This window comes from Xiphophorus couchianus, chromosome 17, assembly GCF_001444195.1.
Source record: "Xiphophorus couchianus chromosome 17, X_couchianus-1.0, whole genome shotgun sequence".
NCBI lineage: Eukaryota > Metazoa > Chordata > Actinopteri > Cyprinodontiformes > Poeciliidae > Xiphophorus > Xiphophorus couchianus.
In genome coordinates this window covers 3,977,494-4,001,466 of record NC_040244.1, presented here as the reverse complement: position 1 = coordinate 4,001,466, position 23,973 = coordinate 3,977,494, and the positions used below count along the sequence as shown (strand labels likewise).

At 37.3% G+C, this 23,973-nt stretch overlaps 1 protein-coding gene across 13 annotated transcripts in view; it reads right to left on the bottom strand.

Annotated features, from left to right (window-relative positions):
* Window positions 1-23,973, bottom strand: part of cacna1c (calcium channel, voltage-dependent, L type, alpha 1C subunit) — a 195,568-nt gene that overhangs the window by 24,486 nt on the left and 147,109 nt on the right. For 7 of the 13 annotated variants that reach the window (XM_028044450.1, XM_028044461.1, XM_028044452.1 and 4 more), the window contains 19 exons: window positions 23,711-23,912; window positions 23,472-23,592; window positions 23,129-23,243; window positions 22,019-22,136; window positions 21,865-21,934; window positions 21,502-21,634; window positions 21,266-21,395; window positions 18,841-18,900; window positions 18,293-18,399; window positions 16,467-16,499; window positions 14,540-14,627; window positions 14,343-14,450; window positions 14,209-14,261; window positions 13,966-14,112; window positions 13,273-13,474; window positions 12,707-12,865; window positions 12,206-12,316; window positions 10,136-10,219; window positions 3,552-3,641 (listed from right to left, as the gene is read on the bottom strand). In XM_028044450.1, coding sequence (XP_027900251.1) covers window positions 3,552-3,641; window positions 10,136-10,219; window positions 12,206-12,316; window positions 12,707-12,865; window positions 13,273-13,474; window positions 13,966-14,112; window positions 14,209-14,261; window positions 14,343-14,450; window positions 14,540-14,627; window positions 16,467-16,499; window positions 18,293-18,399; window positions 18,841-18,900; window positions 21,266-21,395; window positions 21,502-21,634; window positions 21,865-21,934; window positions 22,019-22,136; window positions 23,129-23,243; window positions 23,472-23,592; window positions 23,711-23,912 — 2,131 coding nt within the window. Of the gene's footprint in view, window positions 1-3,551; window positions 3,642-9,252; window positions 9,337-10,135; window positions 10,220-12,205; window positions 12,317-12,706; window positions 12,866-13,272; window positions 13,475-13,965; window positions 14,113-14,208; window positions 14,262-14,342; window positions 14,451-14,539; window positions 14,628-16,466; window positions 16,500-18,292; window positions 18,400-18,840; window positions 18,901-21,265; window positions 21,396-21,501; window positions 21,635-21,864; window positions 21,935-22,018; window positions 22,137-23,128; window positions 23,244-23,471; window positions 23,593-23,710; window positions 23,913-23,973 lie in introns of all 13 variants that reach the window. The other 6 variants (XM_028044455.1, XM_028044463.1, XM_028044456.1 and 3 more) reach the window with 3 other exon arrangements.

Below are 23,973 nucleotides of genomic sequence, written 5' to 3'. Positions count from 1 at the left end.
CACACGCCCCCACACACAGTTCACACAGATGGGTATAAATGGGCAATGACAGACATGCATATATACACAAAGACATATGAACCACACAGGTCGTTTGTATGCATATTACCATAAACACAAAGACGTGGATGTAAATATGCATAACACACATATAAACACACACACAAACACACAAAGTTAATAAATGGAAATCAGCGACCTAAGGAAATCCCATCAAAATCAAACAAGAAAAGAGATCTGGGAGAGAATCGGGCAGTCATGCTTATTTATGTGACTTCATGGAAAAATTATTTGGCAACAAATAAAATTATCCAGCAGCTTCCTAATGACAAAGGTCTCTGACTCTTAGTTGCAAAACTGTATTTTTGATCTGGATGGCTATGCTTCTTTATATTTACAGCAACTGAGACTGACCAAAAGTCTTCAACTCTGAGAGGTACAGGCGCAATTTTAATAAATTGGGTTGTAATCGAAAGTGAATCCCATATTTGTTACACACTGACATATTTCGAGAGTTTATTTGTATTACTTTTGGTGATTTTGGCTTACAGTTCAGCTCAAAATATTCTTTTTCAAAGAACTTGATTATTATCTAAGCCCAATAATTTAAAAAAATGTCCAAAAGTGTCTATACACTACATAAACACTCAATATTTTGAATAAGTGCTGCAGGCATGCAGCTCAGCCTGTGGCTCTGCTGAGGTGCTAAGAAAGCCCAGGTTTCTTTAATAGCTCCATTCAGCTCATGTGTATTATTACTGGCCGGTCTAGCACCGTGTATTAAACCTGGAATTTGTACTTTTGTCAACATGGTCAGGTAGCATAGCAAGTCCAAATGGAAAATAAAACCAGCATTTTCAAAAAGCTTTTCGGTTGAATGAACAATATAGATTTAGATAATCTTAGACGTGTATGAAGTGACTTTTAAAGCATTAACTCCGGACACTCCTTGCTTTGTGAATCTCCTCCAAAGTAGTGAATAGATTTTCCACTGTGATACAGCTCTTGTTATCCCTGTAGTTTGTGTACAAATTTCTACATTTTTTCCTCCATCTACATTTTTCATTATACTGCTCCTTGAACAACCAGAATAGCATTTGTTGCCTTAATTAAATTACTAAAATTTATTGTCTTGATCACATTCTAATTTATTAAGATGCACCTGTATATACTTCCATGAAGCTATGCAGCCACCAGGTAGAACCAGATACAGCATGAAAGCTCTAGCTTGTTAGCTAATTATCATACATCACAGCTGCACAACTGGAGAATAGGAAAACATTGTAGCTAAGCTACACTTTCATGTGCCATATCTGATTACATCTTCCTGAAACTTTGTTAAACACCACAGAAGTTGCCTTTTGAACAATCAATTACTTGGCATGTGTTGGAAAATTTGCCATTTCAAATGGTTTATATAAAATAAAAATAAAAAATTCAAATTTGGAGAAAACCCTTAGTTCCAACATCTTAAAGCCACTGACGCTGCCCACAGGAACTAACAAGCGATTAAATATTTAGACGTCTGGCTGAGTGCTTTTCTAATATAGATTTATTTATTTATACCATTTCTGCTTGCTCTGTGACAAAAAGGGAAGATATAAAGTGCAGTATTTCTGTATAACAAAAGAAGTAAAAACTACAGAGACAATATGACTAAAGGTCTAATTAATGGGTTGGAAGCGAAGTCCGGACTAACAATAAAAACAGCAAAAATGACGAGGAAATGTTAAACAATCTGAATGTGACCCATGAAACACAGCAACCTGTCTAAAACTTGATTCTATTTTGCCATTTGTATTTTTCCAAGAAGCCATCAAGTCCTCATGTTAATCCCACAAAGAACACACTGTGCGCTCTTACAAAGAACTGGTCATTCTCCACACATCTCATTGCAGTTTGGGACAACAGAATATTACACATACCTTTAAACATAGCACTTAGCTAAATTATGGGTAATTTTGTGCACTAAAACTCAAACATTATTTTAGAATGAATTTTGCTATCTTTTACAATAGAAGTTAACTTCTTTTAAGAATAGATTTTGTCCCAGACTCCCCTGACAGATAAGTGGAAAACGATGCGTCTTTCTCAGGAGTGGAAATCACAGTTCAGCACTGCAAGTAATACCACAACTGGACCACAGTGGGCGCCACTGCACCAATAGAAGAGTTGGGCAAGTGGGCAAGAGAAGTACAGTGACAGAAAGTGTGACAGAGAGAGGAGGAGAGCGAGAAAGAGAGGCTGAAGATGAAAAATAGTTTGATTTAATCAGATACAAACAAAACAGCAGAATTTGATACTGAAACATAGACAGATGCAGTGCCTGGCTAAAGAGAACTTTTTCTCATCTTTTGTCACAAACATTAGTGTGGAAATTTGTGTAACAGACCAAGACAAAGTTGCACATTATTTTGAAGTGGAAGGTTTTCTTCTTCTTTGAAGAAGATAAAAAACTTAAAATTGCATCATTTATATTCTCTCAACTTCAGTTAGGAGTTTCTGATAGATGCATCTCTACTGCAACACACTTCAATCAAATGACTGAATTACCTCCCTATTATCAAATTCAGCACAGGCCATTTGTTAAATTCAAGTGTGTTGGAGCAGATATGTATAAGAAAGCTGTAAGATAAAATACTGGGAATTGGAGTTGGAAACCATTTAGCTAATCCATTTCATTGTGTTTGTTTAAGGTTGTTGTTCTGGAAGATGAAGCTCAATCTTCATGTCTCTTACAAAGTTTTCCCCCAGGCCTGCCCTATATTTAGCTTCAATCATATTTCCATCAACTCTGACCAGCTTTCCTGTCTCTGCTGAAACAGCTTTTTTCCAACAATGGCTTTCAGTTGCTTTGGAGTGCACAAATAATTGTCCTGTCAACAAATTAGTCCACCTGAGCTGTGAACTTTATACTCATGTTAAATGGACTTCATTGAATAATTAAGTTATGGTATCAGATAAAAGGGGCTGAATCTATGTATTTGTAAATAATATTGAAAACCATAATTTTGCTTCTCCTTTATAATTACTTTGTGTTGGTCTAAAACATTAAATGCATATAAAATATACTGAAGTTTGTTGTTTATAAGGTAATCCTTCTTAAGGCACTGCAGTTGGATGGATAGATAGATAAACGGATAGATGTGGAGGCCAGTGGAGAAGAGAAAAAGGCTGCGTGATGGCGTGATCACGATGACTTGGACCGATGTGAAAGGACAAAAGATGCCACAATACGAAACACAACAATAAATCTACATAAGTCACAAAACTCCAGTTATACCAGACCTGCAATACGCAGTGTCCCTTACCGCACATTCACACACACACGCCCATATACATTTATATACATTTATATATATATATATATATGTATTCACAATATAAACAAGATGGACAGGAATGTAACTCTGAGCATGCTCGAGTAACAGAAGTAAGATGACACGCCGGAATGCTTTTGATGGTCAGAAAGAGGGATAGAAAGAAGAAAAGTGGGATGGAAAGATGATAGAGGAGGCAGGGAGGCGGACGAGGTTACCGTTGGGGCGTACCATTGGCCTTACCACATGGGGGTGAGAGGAGGAAGAAGAGGAAGAGGAGGACGAAGAGGAGGAGGAGGAGGACGAGGACGAGTCAGCTGGCTTTAAGGAAAGGCAACAAAGATCAGCACCAGAATAGCGCCTGAATGCCTCTCTTTGTGTGTGTGTGTGTTTGTGAACCCTCTGCCCACACCTCCCACAAACCACAACACAGGAGTTCAGACTTTGATCAACCTACACATATTGGTGACAAGTGTCATTTCATCTGAGCCTAAAGGGAGATTTATGTGTGATCTTACGGCACAGGCAGATGGCCCCCATCGCCTCCCCAGGCTACATAAAATCCCTCCCTATCAAAGCAGCTGAAATATGTAGAACCTGTGAGGAACACATCTGTCCAAAGCTTTAAGGTCCCCAACACTTCTTGATTGATAGACCTGTCTGTATCTTTATAGGCTGATGTCATGGAAACAGATGTCTCTGCATATATGATGTGGCCTCCCTGAAGTTATTGTATTTTCTTGCATCCAGCCGAAGCCGCTTCAACTGAGATGGCATGTTTACTGAATGGATCTAGTTTCATGAAGGTGATTATTTTTGGCTGATGGTGGCTTGAAAAGTTAATAAGAATTGGGTTTATGTGTATCTCAATGCAATTTATTTTAAGACCATTTGTGTCTATTGCAAGACTTGGCAATAACAGCCTGTAGGGCGACACCTGCTGGTCATCCCTGGGATTACAGCATTTAAGACTGAAGCCATAGACGAGCAAAACGTTTAGTGACACTCTGTGTTTTAACTGGCCATGCTAAAAAGCCTTCCCACAATATAACTGCAATTAAAAATGATTTCACAGGCTTGGTTTAAAGAAAGGGGAGGAAGTTAAATAGGAAAGCCACAAACAAAAGGAAGTGAAAATCGGAAAGTCAGGAAACAAAGTGTTATAAAATCATAGTAAGAAAAATAAAAAGAACAGGAAATACTAAATACGAAATATATTTTGGGGGAGAAGGAAGGGATTTTAACAAGGTCATACACATAATATGATCACACATGTGTCATGAATAAAGCATATTCTTGTAATATTCACTATAAACTTTAGTAAGAGTTTAGCCTTTTTGCCTATAATCGATTTCTGTACAATGAGATCACTTGGTCCTTTGTATGCTTTCTTCAAACTACAGCTTTTGCTTAAGTATGCTAATAAGCATATTCTAGAAAATTCATTTACACTGTATAAGTTTCCCTCTAACTAAACTAAAGGATAAGATGGAGAAGATCAAATTCTAAATTTGAATCAAAATGTGCATCATCAAAGTATTGGTTTAATAGTGTGCCTGTTTATGTAACTGGATCTAATAAATTAGTTTACTTATCACTTGAATTGCACAATATATATATGAATATATGTAAAAAAAACATTTTTTATAAAGGAATGCCTTTTGTTACATCAGAAAAACAGTCTTTTATTTGGGTTCTGTAGAGTAAAAAATTTCCGTACGGTTGAATGAAAACTTAAAAACTGTATGTGCTCAATTGATCTGAAGTAAATTTTTGAAATAAGCTGTAATATATTGAGTTGTAGTACTACTAAAATTTCAGTTTTATAATTAGGAACCACATGACAGATTACAGGAAAACAGTGTCCCCGAGTGAACTGCTACATGTGGTGAACGTGCGTCCAGAACAAATAGAGACAAATCAATCCAATAAACAGACATCTGTTCAGGCTGAACCGTGCAGATGTGTGTGATTCTATCTGCAGCTCTGGATTTACGAGCTTATTTAAATGAACTTGAGCTGCTTTCTCACATTGCACATAAAATTTTCAAGCAAAAAAAAAAAAATCAGTCAGTTCTATGGGTAACATGGGAGTCCTCTTCAAATTGATACTTTAAGAACGTCAAGTTCTCTAATTGTGAGAAATGTTTCAATCATTACATGAAATGTATGCTAAACGACATTTCATGATGATGCAACTAGCGGATTGAGCTGTGAGGACGAAGGAAAGCCCATGTTGCCCTGCTTGCATTTCAGGAGAGCAAGCAGCACCGCAGACCGACGAGAGAAAAAAGATAAAGAGATGGAGATATAAACATCAACAACAGAAGGTAAAATGAACTGAAAAAGCTCAGAAAGCAAAGAAGAAAGGCAAGAAAGTTAGGAAAGGAGGAAGCATTCCAAAGAAAGAGAGAGAAATAGATGCAATCCATAACTGGCATCCTCTGCAAGACATCACGCAGAGCAAACCACTACCAATCTAGTCATACTAGTTCTACACAAACCAAAGTAAAATGTAAAAGAATCCAGACAAAGTTTAAGAAGCACCCGCAGGATGCTGGGGGAGAATTAAAGACCCAGCATTAGCGAAATATATTTTTCTTTCAATAGCTGCAAAAAAACTAATTCAGCTAATCTAAGTCAACAGGCACCCAACAGAGCGGGAAAGTGGGCGCACCCAGATGGGATGTTTTGGCCTTTTAATTATTTACTAAAGACAAAGTGATAACATTTTAAAAGCTAGTCTGTCACGACACTTCATTTTGTACTTTAAAAAAAAGCATTTCATGTGCTATGCAGTTGGAAAAAAGGACTTGGACTTCTGTGACTAATGAACTGTGACGTGCGGTGAGGTTCATAGCTGGTGAGGCACTGACGTCATCAGAATCAGATTTGCAAATAGATGCATAGATTGACAGCAGTTTACAGGTTATGTTTCACTTCTGCATCCTTACACATACAAACTGTAGCTCACAAAACACACATTTCCTAAAAAAAAAAAAAAATAAAAAAATGTTATTACTGTCTTACCTGCTTCGATTGAAAGTCCACTTGAGAAAACTTTTTTAGTGTTGTAATGTAGTCATTCATGTCGAAAGTCGGGATGAGCGAGAGGAAAAAAATCACTATCTCTATTATAATCTATCGCTGCACTTGACTTGCTTCCCGAATCGTTTAGCCTAGCTCGCTGTCACTTACTCGGCAGTTGAGGAGTGAACAAGACGAACGTCTGGGATCTTGAGCGCCCCCTGCCATGAGGCAAGAGAACTGCCTGCCTCACCTCGAACCTGTTCTCTGCCGTTTATAATCGCTCATTACACGAAACACGTTACACAAACACAGTTGGTGACAAAAAGCACTGTACATTATATACATAAGCTAAATTATTGGAAATAAGTTCACATATTAAATTTGTTTAAACCATTTTATTGACGCCGTACAGCAACATGCTCTCTCCGCTTAGCAGCCAGCGCAGAGCCAGGGGTTGCGCAATCCAAGGTGAGGCAGAGCTCGCTGCTGCCTCACCGGCATCGCTTCCAAGCATTTGAATGGGAAAATAAGAAAATTCAGCGATTTTGAACAAATAAAAATCGAAATTGGTGAAGCTACATGAAAAATAAATATTTTTTAGTACAAACCACCGGATGAATATAACAATTTAAATTACTTTATGATTATATATTTTCTTTCTTTCCATGATGGCTGGTGAGGCACTGCCTCACCTGCCTCCCCTGACCGCACGTCACTGCTAATGAAATGAAGTGGCAGGCTAACATTTGAAATGCCTATTTAACAGGGCCGTGGTTCAAAACAGGCATTTCTATAGGGATTGAAGTGCGGAGGGTTTCTTAAAAAAAGAGAGAGAGAGAGCGAAAAACCCAAAGTGTAGCTTTGGATACTCAATGCCCAAATTATTATAAGACTTCAAGTAAATAAAAGGAAAAGGACTTGGTGCATGCCTTTAGATTAGACGTAAGAATAAAAAAAGATTACTCATTCAATTAACCAAATCAATCAATTAATCTCTCAAACTGACCCAATCAGTCAACTAAGGTGCACAATTCAAACCAAAGTGTGCAGTGCAACATCAGTGAACCGTATAGATGACAAAGGTGTATATCACTGGCCCAGTAAACCTCGACATTAAGGTGGCTTTTTTTTATTGTTATTACTGCAAAAAAATAGTGCTGGTAAAAAGCTGAATAAAACATGTAATATCCAGATACAGTTGGGAATTTATCCTGTGTCTTTTAAAGGCAGCATAGTTAGCCTCTCATGCGGCAAATGGATTCCCTTTCTAAAGCCATGAGAAAAAGTGCCAAACTCATACACTCCTGGGATAAACCAGCTTTAATTTGTATGCAAGAGCCACTGTTTTCTGAGGTAAAACATGCTTTTCAGCTCAGGGGAATAAACCGGTGTGCCACAAACATTCTGTACTTGCTTCCTGTCCTCAATTAAACTAATATCTGATAATATGGGATAATTTCCAGCTAACAATATACATCCATCCCTGTTTTCTTTATTGCCTTTGTAAAATATTTGCCTGTCAGTATCAAGCCTAACTTTTATGTGTATTAAATAGTTGCACCAATTACTCATTCACAACCACTTTAAGATTAATTAAGATGGCCATGTCTTAGCAGCTAATTTATAATGGGTAACCAGAGTGTATAGAGTTTAGTTTTCTTAGTTAAATGGCCAAAATATTCACTTACTGTATGTTGGTGTAGCTCAAAACATTTTTATGAGCTAAACTTGAAGAAATTTTGTGAAACATCAAGTCTTGTCACGAATGGAAACTGTTTCCGGCACTTATGATGTAATCCTAACACAAGTGGGTTGTTACATGCTACATTTAATTGCTTGGATAACCATGATAACTTTTTACTCTAAGTGTAAAATAATCTAAAGATCAATTAGTTATTTAACCATTCAGATAATAGTATATTTTTTTTCTTTTACTTTAATAGAAAATATGCTGAAAGTCTATCCAGAGACAACATGTAGTCGTCTCTTCTCCTTTCACAAACAGTACCTTAGTATCACATAAAGCAACCATTGTTCTTAATATGTAAACACAACAAACACTGAACATTTGACTTTGTCTTTGGGAGAATTCATTCTTATTCAGCCCCACTGCTGACCATTGAGCCTCCATGCCGATATTAAATGAAGTCATGCATACATTTGCATAAATTTCACGGAGTACTGAGTGAATCCATTTATGGATCAAATTCTCCCCCCATGTATGCACATTATGATTAAAGCAACTTGTAATTTTTTCCCCCTCATTTAAACTTCAAGTGTTCCTGGTAATGTTTGAATTGAGAGTTTTCGAGCCTCGGGTCAAAACTGAAAATATCTTCCGCTGTTCTTTAATACTTGAAGAGTCATGCGTTTTGCATGTGTGTTGATCTGTTCGGAAAACATTCGACACAGAAACGGGCCTGGATATGCCACCTTTGTATCTTCCATGCTATACAGTGTCCATCATGCCAGGGTAATGTTTTGTACTTCCCTCTGGCAGTGATGAAGGATCAGATAATGTGTAACCAAACCAAGTGCTGAAGAAATGCAAAAGGTTTCTATTGACAAATGCAATAGTCTACCAACACTCAGCAGACCGAGGCATGTGCACCTATCTGTAGCCGTTTCAAATATTTGGGAATCACATCAAAAAATTGGCAGTGAGAAGAGGGGAACAGTGTGTTGCAGAACATGCAGTTTATATAATAAAAATTTGGGGGAATAATGACCGTGTTTTGATTTGATTCTGCAACATCTGTGAATTTCAATGGCCGTCTCTGAAGTTCACTTGGTTATTTGAAAGCTTGCGAGATAGGAATCAGTGCTCGGTCTGTTTGTGTGTGAGGGAATGGCAGATCAGGCAAGGCAAAAAGGAAGGAAGGGAGGGAGTTGGACTACTTACGTTAACCTCAGTGATCGCTATGTCAACAATGCTACCCACAACTATCAAGGCATCAAATGTGTTCCATGCATCAACAAAATAATGCTGTGTAGGAGATGGAAAGAAAAGGGGGAAAACAACAGAAGAACAAAGAAAAGGACAGAACGTAAGACATAAAAAAGAGATGGAAATGATCGAAATCAAAGGAGAGAGGAGAAAAAATAAGATAAAAACATTACATACAGGAGCATTGGAGTTCTGAGCAGGAGGAAAGAGGGAAAGAATCAACAAAATTAAACGGTGAACAAAACAAAAGAAGGGGCAGTCTGAAAAAGATGGACAGCAGAGGAGGAGCAGCAGCAGCTGGTCATGCTTGTCCACGAGAGGAGATGTCGTCAAGAACCACAGTCAGGAACAAAATCACAACAACAATGAAAAAGTGCCTTCTGCTGGAGTTAAGAAGCTGCGTGACACTGCTTGCGATTGGTCAGTGAGTTAGTTCAGTTAGTGAGGGGTATGTGCGATCAAATAAAATAAATCTAGAACCCAACAACATTTCAAATACAGTGGAGCAAAGAAGGAGAGCGCAATGGATAAACTCTTTAAAGCTGAACCCTGCCTGCGAAGGCTCTTCTTTCTTGTTTGGAAAGCCATAAGGCTGGGAGAAGGAGACGAAAGGGGTCCCCCTTAGTGGCAGTGGCCATCTTGGATTTAAGTACGAAGGGAGAGGAGAAGGAGAAGGAGGAAGAAGGAAGAAAGAGAAACAGGCTGACAAAGAAGACAGAAACAGCAGCCTGACACAGAAGAAGTCAAGAAGAGGGGAAGGAGAGTGGAGAAAAGAAATACGAGACGAGGACAGGAAGAGAAAAGACAACGAGAGCGAAAAGGGGGACATCGTACTTACGTTGATCTCACTGAGAATGACGTCTATTATGCTGCCAATTACGATGAGGAAATCAAACACATTCCAGGGATCACTAAAGTACCCCTACACAGGATGAGGTGAGCAAGAGGAGGAGGGTGAGAAAGGTATGTTAGAAGGAAAACAACATCTGCTGCCACTTCGCAGCCCCCATTAAAGTGGTATGAAGCTGTACAGTGGACTGTAGAAACTTAAAAAAAAACAACCCCAATCAGCTCAACTTGATGAGCTGACACATAAAAGTGCAAGATGTTACCATAAAATTTTGGACCCGTTCAAAATGGTGTGTTCAACTGTTGTTATTTTCGGTGCCTTGCAAAAATACGGAAACCCCTTGAACTTTATCACAACTACAAAATTCCATGAATTTTTTTTAGGATTTTATGGACCAACAAAATGATTGATTGATTTGAACATAAATGTTCAACACTTGCCGGTTGGATTTAGTACGGGACATTGACTTGGCCATCCTGGCATATGAATATCATTTGCTCTTAATCATTTAATTGTTGCTTTGGCTCTACGATTGTGACCTTTGACCTGCTGAAAGGTCAATCTCAATCTGAAGTCTTTTGCGACGTCTGACAAAGTTTCTCTGTTTATCTTCCGGTCTACCTAGACCGGGTTCCCTATGACTACTAAAAAATGCATTTTTAGTTTTTTGCTTTCCAGCATTTTACTGTCAATCACTGCAGCTCCTCCAAATCGACCATGGACCTTGTTGATGCTTCATTTACCGTATTTGCAGTTTAGGTGGTCTTAGTAGATTTGCAGTGGTGCCATAGTCTTTCCATTTTCAGGCAATGGATTGAACAGTGCTCTATAATATTTTCTAAAGCTTGGGGTTTGGGTTAATTTTGTCCCACGCTACAACAAGTTTGTGCCTGGTTGTATCCATTCATGTTGGCCTGGCACATCAAATCCTAATAAAATACAAACCTCTGGCTGGAAAATATAGCATATAAGGTACATAATTAAAATATATATGTACATATACTTTTGCAAGACACCATATGTACTGAACTGCCATTGTAACATAATCTATTAATTGGTGTTCTACATAGTAGCTCTATAAATAAAAAACTATCTTAACTAATCTTTGGTACATTGGCTTTAGTCATTTTTAGAAAATCATAGTAAACTTCATGTTAAAAATCAGGCGTATTTGAATTTATTTACAGTGCTAATGAATGCTAATAGAATACATCTAACAAGCTAACATAGGCATCATCAACCACTACAAATCTTGACAAACTTGCTTAAAACCAGAAGCATACAATCATATAAAATAACTCCCAAATAAAAAAAATTAAAAAAATTAGAAAAGCCATGTAAAACATTTCGACGTCCTTTTGGCTCGTGTTGGCTGTAAAACCTGTTTAAAAAGAAACAAACAATAAATTAGATAGCCTGCAGTAGACGTCCAGATAGGATTTCATGCTGGAGCCAATTCCAAGATTACCTGCAAAGTAGACCTGAGCCTTTTTTCACATTAATAGTTCATTGATTGTCAAACCACACAAAGTGACATGTTTTTTTAGCAGAAATTCTTACAAGAACTTTGCAAAGTTCAATCATGCAGCAACAAAGAAATATTTCTCATACATACAGTAAATATTTCATGATTTTTAATTTAAATACTTAGTGTAATTTTCTATATTGAAAGATAGCTTTATAATTCAAAATGTTATCGTACAAAATAGATTTGAAACCTGAGCTCTTAATTCAGGAGGTAGAAGTATGCTACTGATTGTTTGTAGGGATTTTTCCATTAACGCTGCTGTAATTGAGCGAAGCATTCCCATCTGTTACTGTTTGAATTGCTAATACACAAGGGGATTATTAGCCTGGACCAATGAATGTATGAAGCTACATTGCAACCACAGTGAAGTAACAAAGGAGCAGTGAGATTAAAATATGCTGTGCACTTTCTGTTCTGTTTTGCATGGTTATGATAAAACCGATACCCCTTAAATTATATTTGCGTACGTTGTTTATATCACAAAATAAATAAGCATTCTCAAATCTACAATAAAGTACCGTTGAACGTACCCTGGGCTTGAAGGCGATTAATTTTAGGATCATCTCTACTGTGAACAGTCCTGTGAAGAGCATGTTGAGGATGTTCATTGCATCATTGAAATTTTTGGTCTGTCCATGGTGCTGCAAAAGAGAAAAAAAGGAATGCAACTTTGACAGTATCACTAAATGCAGCACTCTCCACAATTTTTGTATGGCTCATCCAAAGAAAAGTGTTTTATTGCTACATCATAGCATAATCTCAGTCAGAAACAACAAAAATCTAATCTTTGATTTCAAAACGCTTAATTAGTGTCCATAAATCCTGAATTATACCCAAAGTTGTTTCAGAATCAGTAATTCTTAACTTGGGATTTTCTTTCCACCTGCATGAAACCCTTTGATTTCTTGTTAGTGTGTATTTGTACAACTGCAATAAAAGCAGAACATTTTCAAAAGGCTTTTTTCCCCTCTTTATCAGGCTTGCTGAAAACTCTGGAGAGTGCTGAGTGTCGGTGTACATGTGTGACTCACCTGCATGGCCAGACAGATGGTGTTGAGGAGGATGAGAGTGAACATCAGGTACTCGAAGTAGGTAGAGTTGACCACATACCACACCTTGTACTGGTAAGGGTTCTTGGGGATGTAGCGACGCAGAGGTCGAGCCTTCAGGGCGTATTCCACACACTGACGCTGAAACAAACACCCATAAATGTGAGCTTTTACCTCTTATATTGGCCTGTATGGTAGTTCTCTTATTTCATACCCTTTTCTTTTACCCTGACTATCATACTGCAGAAGATCTAGAAGAGTGTTTTGGTAGTCTAAAAAAATTATAGTTCCATGATGCATAACAAAACCAGCTCCTTTTTCGCTCTTCTGTCAAACTTGCTGCATCAGCTTTATGAGTAATGTAAGTTGTTCTGGAGTGACCTTGTCTGATTGCTGCAACCTGCCTTTCATATTTTCATGTTTGACATTATAAAATCCCATTGTCAAGCAGGACAGTCCCCTATTGTCACACTGAATGTCTAACCCCCCCTGTCCATGACGCTGATCTACCACACCATAAAGCGCCCTGAGACTAAACCAAGCACTACCTGGTTCTTGTCCAGCTCACAGTTCTTATACTCCTGCTCTCCTTGCTCCTGAAATGTGACGATGACGAAACCGACGAAAATGTTCATCATGAAAAAGGCGATGATAATGATGTAGATGATGAAGAAGATCGAAATGACCACGCGGTAGTTGTAGATTGGACCGACATCTTCAGCGTGAGAGTCTATGGCTCGGTAGAGCAACCTAACAGACCAGAGTAGATGGAGAACACAAAAAAATGTGAGTTAATTGTCAGAGATAGACCCACAAAGGGATGAGTTAAACTTTGTAGTGGCGTGCAAAAATATGTGTACCTTTTGAACTTTTTTACATTTTGTTACCTTATAACCACAACCTTCCTTTTCTGTCTATTTAATGTATTTTATGTGGTGAACCAATGCAAAAAAAAATCACATAAATGTAAAGGTGAAACAAACTGTCTAATAGCTTTAAAAATTGCATCCCTTAAATAAACACCACCATAACTGCACCAAAAAGTATCAACTAAGAAGGGAGCAAAACAAATGGATGACAAACTTCCCTTTTTTTTTTTTGTGGAACAATTTCAAAGCAATACTTGGTGTTTCTTTGTAATTAAAAAATGACAAAATATTTGTTTCTTATGTGAAAATATGTGAAAAAGTTCAAGAAGTATGAAGTCTTCTGTAATTCAATGTAAGTAGAAAGAAACACACCCGGGCCAGCCCTCAAACGTAGACACGGCAAACAAAGCCATCATTCCCTGCAGGACATCATCAAAGTTGAAGTCGCTGTTTTCCCAGATTCGCTGGGCTTTTCCTGGTTTCCCCACATCCCCATCCTTATACATGATGTAGGAACCTCTGAAAACACAAGTGCACACACATTGACGTGATTTGTCCAGCAAATAGAGTCTAAGAGAAAAAAATACCATGCATGGTAAAAGGCAGTTTTCGTACCTGCACTCTGCCTGAGTCTGTTTGGAGCTGTCACTACAGTAGAAGAACTTTCCCTGTTTGAAAGATATAGAATTTTTGTTTCAGGTTTATTTTTCCTACAGCTAAAGACAGATGTTCTGCTCTCTTTTCTTTACCTTGAATAATTGCACTCCAATACAGGCAAACATAAACTGGAGCAATGTAGTGACGATGACGATGTTGCCGATGGTTCTGATGGCCACAAAAACACACTGCACGACATGCTAAAAAACCACAGCAAAGATTACAGTTAGTGTATAAATGTCGGCCTCTTTGAACTAGGAGAGGATTTTCTTTGCATGTATGTGTGAACCTTTAGTCCTTTGGCTCTGTTGATGGCTCTCAGCGGTCTCAGCACTCGCAGGACTCTCAGGATCTTTACAACATTAATTGCACTGGACCTGAAAAAAAATGAGGTAGTAAACTAATACCCACTCAACAACCCAAGCACATCTCTGCAGGTAAAGACCTGCATTTTGGAGGAACTGGCATCACAGCTTATCTGCGTTTTAATTTAGCCCAAACAACAAACACAAATGAGAAAAGGTAACCCTATTAATGATTTTTTTCCATTATAACCCAATTATTAATAAAGCTATAGTAATTCTAACATTTTTAATATTCTCTCTGACGGGAATGATTCACAAGAGACTTTAGCAGCAATTTCTATGTAGTACAGACACATAAAAACATAGACAAGAACACGGGTACAACATGAAGAGACCAACATAAAGACACAAGACGTTTTACAAGCAAACAGAGAAATTCTGTGCTGTAAAAGAGTGTCAGGTCAAGCCAACAGTCAAACAGTGTGAACCTTTAAAGGAGGTGCTCAAAAAAGAATGACTTGTACGTACTACAAAGGGATCAAATTTATATGTTGACATTTTGAGTTTATCCACTAACTGATTAGTAAAAGCAAGAAGACTGGTTCTCTTAGCAACTGAACCAGGTTTCTGTGCATAATTAGTTACTCTTAAAGCCAACATTTATGTTTTAATAAAAATACAGCTTATTTACTGTAAATTAGAGATGGGACTGATCCAATATTAATATTGAACCCAGCACCAACATGTTTTTTTTTTAGTATTGGACATCAACCAAGAGCACAGATCTATTCATGAATCCAGGATCTGTGATTATGTGCTACTGGAGGTCCTGTTTAAGGCTAGTTTTACTCAGGAATATATCTGCTACATTACAGCCATAAAAAATGTTAATCACACCTAATCACACGCAATCGCAACATACTGAGACAGTTAACTCTTCTCAATGTTTTTCTTAATGAACTAGTGACACACCTGGGGTTGTATATTCTCTATTTGGGAGCATGCTCTATGCTTCCTTTGGAATTTGAATGTGTAAAATGAACAAAAATACATTTTGCCCAGTTGTATTGGCATTGGTCATTAGTACACTATTAGGAAATCTCATTCATTTTCCAAATTACAACTAAAATGCTCTTAACTAGGGAATCAGATTTTTTTTCCAGTAAACACCAATTATTGCAATACATTTTCAGATCATTTTATAAACATTTTGCACCTAATAAAGCATTAGAGTTGAAGGTCGTATTTTGTTAAACAACTATCAACTCTGGGTAAAGTCTTTTGGCCTCTTTCCTCCGTGTTCTCGACAGATTTTGCAGCTTTGCAGCTGAATGTGAACATAGGCATGAATAGATCACTCTTGTGCTTATTATGTAACAATGTGTCTTGAAAATGTAAATGATATAAACATCTTTAGCTGGCAATGCCTGTGTGTTTCATTCATATGAGCTTATTTTACACCATTATCAAAACCAACACTAATTGCATTCTGGATCGGCAAATACTGATATCAAAAGATAATTACATTCCTATATCGGGATTAGATAAGAACCCATCTTTCCATTAGAATCGTTAGAGGAATTCAAAATGTCAACATAAATTTTCAACAGGGTGACTCTGGGGGAGGCTAAAGGAGTGATTTGAAGAGAAACATTATTTTTGAAAAGAGAACATAGGATAAAAACACCTGTTGTGCAACTCTTTACAGAGGAAGGAAAAAGTCTGAAAGCAGTTAAAGGCAGTTTCCGTGGAGTGGGATGTTATCAGCCACATATCACAGTCAAACTAGCTGTGAGGATATACTGAAGTTATAGCACATTCTTTGAAAAAAAGTCAAGAGCATTTCTATTGTAATAGTTTAAGATATTGACTGAGTTGAGCGGGCTGACAGGGATGAAGAACACTATTTACCAACCACCTGAAGATAAGAAGTACTCTATCCATCTAAAAGAAAAGCAAAAATACAAATAGTACCATAAGATATTAAGATAAATATTGGCCAGGATGCTAATAAAAATGTTCAGTTTATATACGGAGTGCTTCAAAACATTTTACATTCTTAAGCTTTGTTTTTTTTTAAAGTTTTGTCATGTTGCAACCACCATCTTATGTATATTTTAAAGTGAAATTGAGTTCCAAAAAAAAAGAAAGTAGGAAGTGGAAAGAAACTGATACATAGTGTTAAAGAAAAACATCTGAAAAGTGGAGCATTCTTTATTCTAATTACTACTTATACATCTTCTAAATAGAACTGGTAGCACCACAGTTTGATGTTTAAAAATATCACAAATACACATAAAAAATGCATTGCACAAATGTCAGAGTTTTATTTACTACCATCTACTGGAAGGTTCACATGTTTTGGGCACATCTACACAAACTTATTTTATGTCTTACAAATTATACAGACCTAACAAAGCCCCAGACAAATGTTTCAACTCGATAGACCTTGAAAATTTCTCATATTTAAGTCATATGAGATTAAGACACATAGACCACAAAACAGCAGGGTCCTGGAATCTCCAAAAATAGTTCTTTTGGTTTTATGGAACAAAATCCCAAAGAAATACATTAGAGTTTGTGTTTGTAACATGACAAAGTCTAAAAAAAATTTTTTCAACGAGTGTTACTTTTGCAAGGTACTGTTCAGTGTGTTAATCACCAATCCAAGCTGGCTCTACTTCTCTTTTTATTAAACATGACAAAATAACCACGTGTCGACTTGCATTCACCTAAACATCTGATCAAAGTGCTTCATAGAAAAAAAAGAAAGTGCTATGTTGTAAGAGCCACAGGCACAATAAAATGCAGCACCATCACAATTAATTCAACTGTGATACATTCATGAAAAATCCCACACACTCATTCAGTACCTTTAACAGGCAAAAAACCCACTGAGTTTAACATTCACGTGTAATTTTTATAGCCCAGGAGAGTATGCCTTTATTCAGAAACAGGAGAAATGAATTTGACCCATTATATTAATAAAATAGGTGACTGCTCAATTTATCCGAGACCCAGGATAATTTAGCCACTGAAAAAAATCTTATGGTCAAAAACTAATTTTGCAGCCTCCTGCAAATACATATTATGACATAAATTTAGCACTAAGTCATGTTTGTTTTTTTTTATAAGACATCCAAGCACAAATTGATGTGCTTGAAATTTTTTAGGTTACTTTTTTTTTAACAGGTTTTCATTGAGACGTACTAAACTCTCCAAGACCATAGAAATATGAAATCAAAAGAGTGACAACTTTACACGGTTGAGGTGAAGGTCTATTAAAGGGGTTATTAATACAGACTAATGTGGACTTACGTCGAGAAGTCTAGTCTATTAAGCATTAGAGACAGAGAGTGTAGCATAGCATATTAAACATCATAGCAGTTGAAGGAGTTATTAGACTAGAAGCAGAAAGTTAAGAGCAGAAAACATCCTTTTAATAAACATCACAAAGGGATAGACGGTCTGACGTATGATTGTGTGACAAAGTTAAGGTAAATGTGAAGTGTGGCAGAGTTCCAAGCTCAAATTGTTGTCAAGCTGCTAAATATAAGTGCATTAGCTATACAACTCATGCAGTCATCTCCAATCTTTTGTGAGGTGTTAGAAAATTATATACATTTGCATTGCTTCCTAAATGATGATGAAGGTATCCTTGCAGAAAGTTATGATTGCATAAACATCACCCTTTAAGACTGTAAAACAAGCCACGCAAAAGCTGTTGATGCACTTACTGTATTCCAGAAGAGATGAGAGAAACGCTGACCACTACTAAGTCCAGAATGTTGAAATAATTTCTACAGAATGAACCTTTATGGAGGAAGGCTCCATAGGCTGTCATCTGCAATTAAACAGACAATGTTTTCCGACATGTTCTTTAATGTGAAAAAGATACATTTTGAACTAACTCAGCCTCATCTAGAACTGATTGCTAACAGTATAGAGCTATAGAATCAAATAATTACTTTCACAGAATCTCGAAAACAAGATATCATGCTCCAATCCGGAGAGCAGATGAGAATCAAAGTTGGCAACATTAATCAGGGTGGGGTTATAAAGTCCTCTCTAAGGCTTCAGAATTTTTACATAAACAGAAAAAGCCAGGAGCTGGGGGGAACCTTCCTTGGCATAAGATAACGATAGTTGGTGGTGCCTTTGTATTTACGCAAAATATTTCTGTATGAAATATTTAAACTTGTTTAATCTGAAAAGAGTGTGACAAAAAAAAGAAAAATAGTATTTGGCATGCTCCAAAATGTATGTTATCACCAGTAAACTCTACCTTAAGAATGATCTCAATGGTGAAGAGTCCAGTGAAGACGTGATCTGCATAGCCCAAGATCTGAAAGCACAACAGGAAGTGTTGTTTTTTTTTTGTGTGTGTCTCATCTTTATAACCAATAAATTTCCAGGAGTAAACAGAAATATTTTATAGTTGTTTAATCTGTTTCTGTAATGAAAGTGTAACTTTTTTTCTCTAACAGTGAGAATTTTTCTTACCTAAATGTTATCTTTCTGATGTTCTACTAGAGCTGCATAAGATATTGACTCACAATCATCATTGGAACATCAGTATTGGCTGTACTGCACCCGCAATGGATTGCTTGCATTAAATTTTGGATAGGATATATATTAAGAACATATTTACATATTTTAAGGCATTCACAGTTTGCACACAAATAATATATTTGGACAGTTGGATGGACACTTGATGCCTATACCGGATATATGTTTTGGTTTTTGTAAATTTAGATGAATAGTAATTTTATAGTTGGTATTTCCTGATAATGAAGATCAACACTTTTCCCTTATTGAAATGGTATGTTTGCTTGTCTTTTCTAATTTTGAAGCCTTGCTAAGAAAAATAGGCCACTTCCTTTTCCTTTTACTGATTAATTATTGATTAACTGAGAATAAATGTAAATCATCAACTAAAATGGGTAACAATAATCCAAAAGAGCACTGTGGATGACTTCACATAAACTAATATTATAATGCATTTGTTAAGATTTATTTCAAAAAGAGACAGAAAAAATTCAAGCAGATTAAAATGCATGTAACTCTCTGAATCTCTAAATACTGCTGAGTGCTTGGCCTGTTTAACTGTAATGTGTACCAATGCCAGGGAACTACTATAAAGCAGATCCTCGTTGGCCCCAGGGGACGCGTGTTTCTGACTGAGAGAGGAAACAATGTACATGAGCTGATAAAACACTCATGGCGCTCAGCCTTTCCATTATACCACAGCACAATTACCACCATAAACGCTAAATAAATAATAAGCTGTATAAACAACACACAGTGAGGCTTTATTAATAAATGCAGCTGCCTCATAAGGACAAACTGTAATGACTTTGTAGTTTTAGAGCTTGTGCTTGAGGCCGACTGTCTCTGCTCCTATCGCATGATAATATAACAGTTAAGGCCAAAAGACATTGTTTAAATACACCTCAGCACAAAGTTTTGGTTAACTAAAGAAAAATAAGCAATTTGTATGTATACAAAACAAAGATTGCAATTATAATTCTTGCTTGGGTAAAAAAAAAATAAAAAGCAAGCGTTAAAGTGAAAAAAGAAGAGTTTTTTGGAAGTTAATAATAGTTACAATACTGAAAGGAATCTCATTAAGTGTAACAGGCCAGACACAAACAGCTTAATTTGCCTATATTTTGCTGTCAGCTATAATCCTTTTAATTAATAATATGTGTGTGGGTTGCTAATGATGGCTACCAAGACATCAGTCTGTGCCTTGCTTGATGTGCGTCTTATCTGGCCTCATGTGAGTGGAGAACCTTAGGTCCAAATCACAACAATGGCAGATTAAGCTAAAGAACATGGAAAAGAAAAAGAGTCTAGGAAATATTTTAAACAGTAAAACAATATATAGAGTAACTGCACCAGTTCTAAAAGAGAATCTCGGTTTATTTAGTTCATAAATTGTAAGTTCAACTTCTCCTGAATTGAACTTATGACAAGTTCACCTGGAATCGGTAAGGGAATTTACTTTATATCATCTCTAGGCTTTTAAGGATAAATTTGACAGTTCTTTTTCCAAGGTGGAAGAATCTCACTACACCTTATTACACATGCTAAAATATATACATACAGCTATAAAATAAAAATTAGAGCAATAAGAATTCCCATTTTTGTTTGTCCATTCATCCTTCACTTGTCTAAGATCAGGTGTCAGTGGTAACCGGTCTAGAAAGATAACGTTCTCCCTAGTGACGATCTCCAGCTCATTCTGAGGGATCCAAAGGAATTCATATCCTCGAAGGGATCTGTAATGTCCCTTCGACGAGTTCTGGTTCTGGCCGAAGGGTTTCATTCATGTGAGTCAGGATGCAGGGGAGAGCAGAGGACAAGACATGCTGATTTCCAGAGGCATAATCAGCATGGCTGATTGCTTATAATATCCCAGCAGGAAGTCATAATCCTTTACATTTCAAGAGTCAAATGGCCCGAATGAGGATCAAAACCATAATTAATAGACATAGGATGTAATTATAAAAAAACTTGAGGGAAAAGTATATTAAAATGGAGACAAATTTAAGCATTTTCAACACGTATTCATCGGAATATTTAACTAACATAAGAAATAGACAGTTATGCAACGGAAAATTCATTGGCACAGAACAGGGAATAAGATGAAAAAGTAGTAAAGAGGCAAAGTATCTGGAAGTCAAGTTTATAACTCAATCTGCCACCTGATTTCTGAAAGAGTCGTTCTTGACTGGATCCTCTGCCGCCAGACTGATGCTGCTGAGCAGGATGAAGAATAGGATGAGATTGGTGAAGATGTTGTGGTTGACAATCTTGTGGCACAGAACCCTGAATCTGTTGGGGAAGACGGAGGGAAAACAAACTGAAGCAGACGAACGAGAACAGGAAGAGAAAGAGGAGAAGAAAACAAATGAAAGGCAGAACAACAGCGTCAAATTACTTGTTGGTGTGGCTGAAGATGAAGAAGGCGCGGGCCTCGGGCATGGGAACGGCCTTCTCTTTCAGCTGAATGTCAGAGAGCGGCCGCGGCCTCGGGCCCACTGGCATCTCTGGCTCCTCCTCATCCTCATCTCCTAATCAGAGGGTTGGGCAAGAGAGAAAGGAAACAGAAAAATAGATGAGGTGAAACAGCTGAGAGAGATGGCAATTTTATTCCTGTTAGGAAAGAAGGGTTGTTTTCTTTTACCAAAATGTCAGAAAAAGCACAATTGTTTGACAGCTTGTTTTGTGCCATTGTTCTAGAAATAGAACGGGTTGTGTAGCTGCTAAATATCAGGCATATTTTTCATACTGTGCACTTTACCTATGTAATCATTCACAGGATATGGGTTCTTCTCTTCATTTTCATCTCCACAGCAGTCATCCATGTTGATCTATGAAATAAAGATATATTCATCAGCTAATTTGCTTACTAAAATTTGTAGCTTCAGTCTTTTATTTTTTATGCCAGTAAGTACCTTAGTTGCAGTGTTGGTTTCTCCATCAGAAGTGATGGACTTCAGTTCAATCTTCTCACACTTCTTTTCCTCTATCGGGGGCTTCTCGTTATCCTGACGCTTCTCTGGACTGGCAAGCCTGATAAAGAAAGAATATCTTACCTTCTTTGAATGTTATTTACTCCCTGTTAAATCATAGATTTGCATTTGTTCACTGCATAACAAAGAAGTGATGACAAGATAATGGTGCACATTTAAAAAGTTCCTTTTGTGACCTTTTTTTCCTACTATCAAAGGAAATGATAGTAGGCTGAGAAATTGTCTTCCGGTATACTGATGAGTGACACTAAGTTAGAATACATATATATATATATATATATATAATTATTTTAATTTAAAATGCAAAACTTGTATATTTCATTAACTTTAAATTACATTTTAATAATATTTCTTATGTATCACAATGAAAACCCCGAATTCCAGATCTCAGACATTTCAGTACCAATAAAAAAAGGATTTTCACCACATAAATATCCTAGTAGAAATTAACATATAGAAATTAACTCCACATACTGTACAGTATACATATAATCAGTACTTGGTCTGGGTTTACTGGGTCTTGGATTTCCTTAGTACCACTGAAGACCTGATCATTGCCAGTCACGCTGCACTGATGCAGTAATTTCTGCAAACTACCCCAAACCAAGTATAGAGTGCTTAAACTGTATGGCATGTTGAGAATAACTAATTCTGTGTTTTCCTCTATCTCTTTTAGCTATTTGCATGCTCGTATACACACACCCACACACACACACACACCACACGCGCGCAAAGCTAAGGTTAAAGGAAATGACACACTCGGGAACGCCCTCTTTTTGGCCTGTCAAGCACAGTACTAAATAATTCTGTATAAGGAGTGGCTAAACATAAGATATAAAACTGTTGCAGCTTCTTGTTCTGATACGTCTATGTGTGCTTGTTCTTCCAGCATCCAGCATTTCATGAGTTGCCACATTTCCCAGGCTTTGTCTCGCTCTTTTGGGGTTCGCAAATCATTAAACATGTCTCATTTCTTGCTCTTTCTGCTTTCAGTCGCTGCATCACTTGATTTCTCGGTTTTCTCCATCTTACCTGGCCAGTTTTTTCCTCTCCTTCGCCTCCTCCTCTTCTTTCTGAGCCGATGTCAGACTCTCAGCATCTGCTAGATTGTCGACAGCGATGGCCAAGAAGACATTCAGTAGGATGTCTATTTGGAGGGGTAATGTAAGAAATAAATACCTAAGAGATGAGATGGTGCAGCAGGCGAGACCGGTCACAAATCATTCCAGTACAAATCTTGTAAAAATGCCATGATATACACATTTCTTTTGCACAAATGTATTCTGGGCAGAAAGCAGCTTGTCCATTCATTTCAATTCCACTGTGCGTATACACGTTAGCATGACTCTGATAGTCTGCAGACAGAAAAGGATACAGTTTCCGCAGATGAAGAGGATGATAAAGTAGATGCAGACCAGCATGCCAGGAAAAGACGGGCCTCCGTACGCCATGATGCCATCATACATAACAGAGTTCCAGTCTTCTCCTGTTAGAATCTGTGGAACAAATAATACAGAGCGGTTTTACATGAAGAACGCACAAACCAGCTAGAGCACAAGCATACAAAGAATGAACACTGATATGACCCTGAAAAAAAAAAAGTAGTATTGTTACCTGGAACACAGTGAGCAGAGACTGGGGAAAGTTGTCAAAGGTGCTCCGTCTGGTGTCGTCAAAGTTGAATTTCCCCCCAAAGAGCTGCATGCCCAGCAGGGAGAAGATGATAATGAAGAGGAAGAGCAGGAGTAGCAGGGAGGCAATGGAACGAACGGAGTTGAGTAGGGAGGCCACGAGGTTGGAGAGAGAGTTCCAGTATCTACAGAAAAGATAGCACAGACCCAGATGATGTATATGTCGGCGTTTGCCTGGAAAATGTT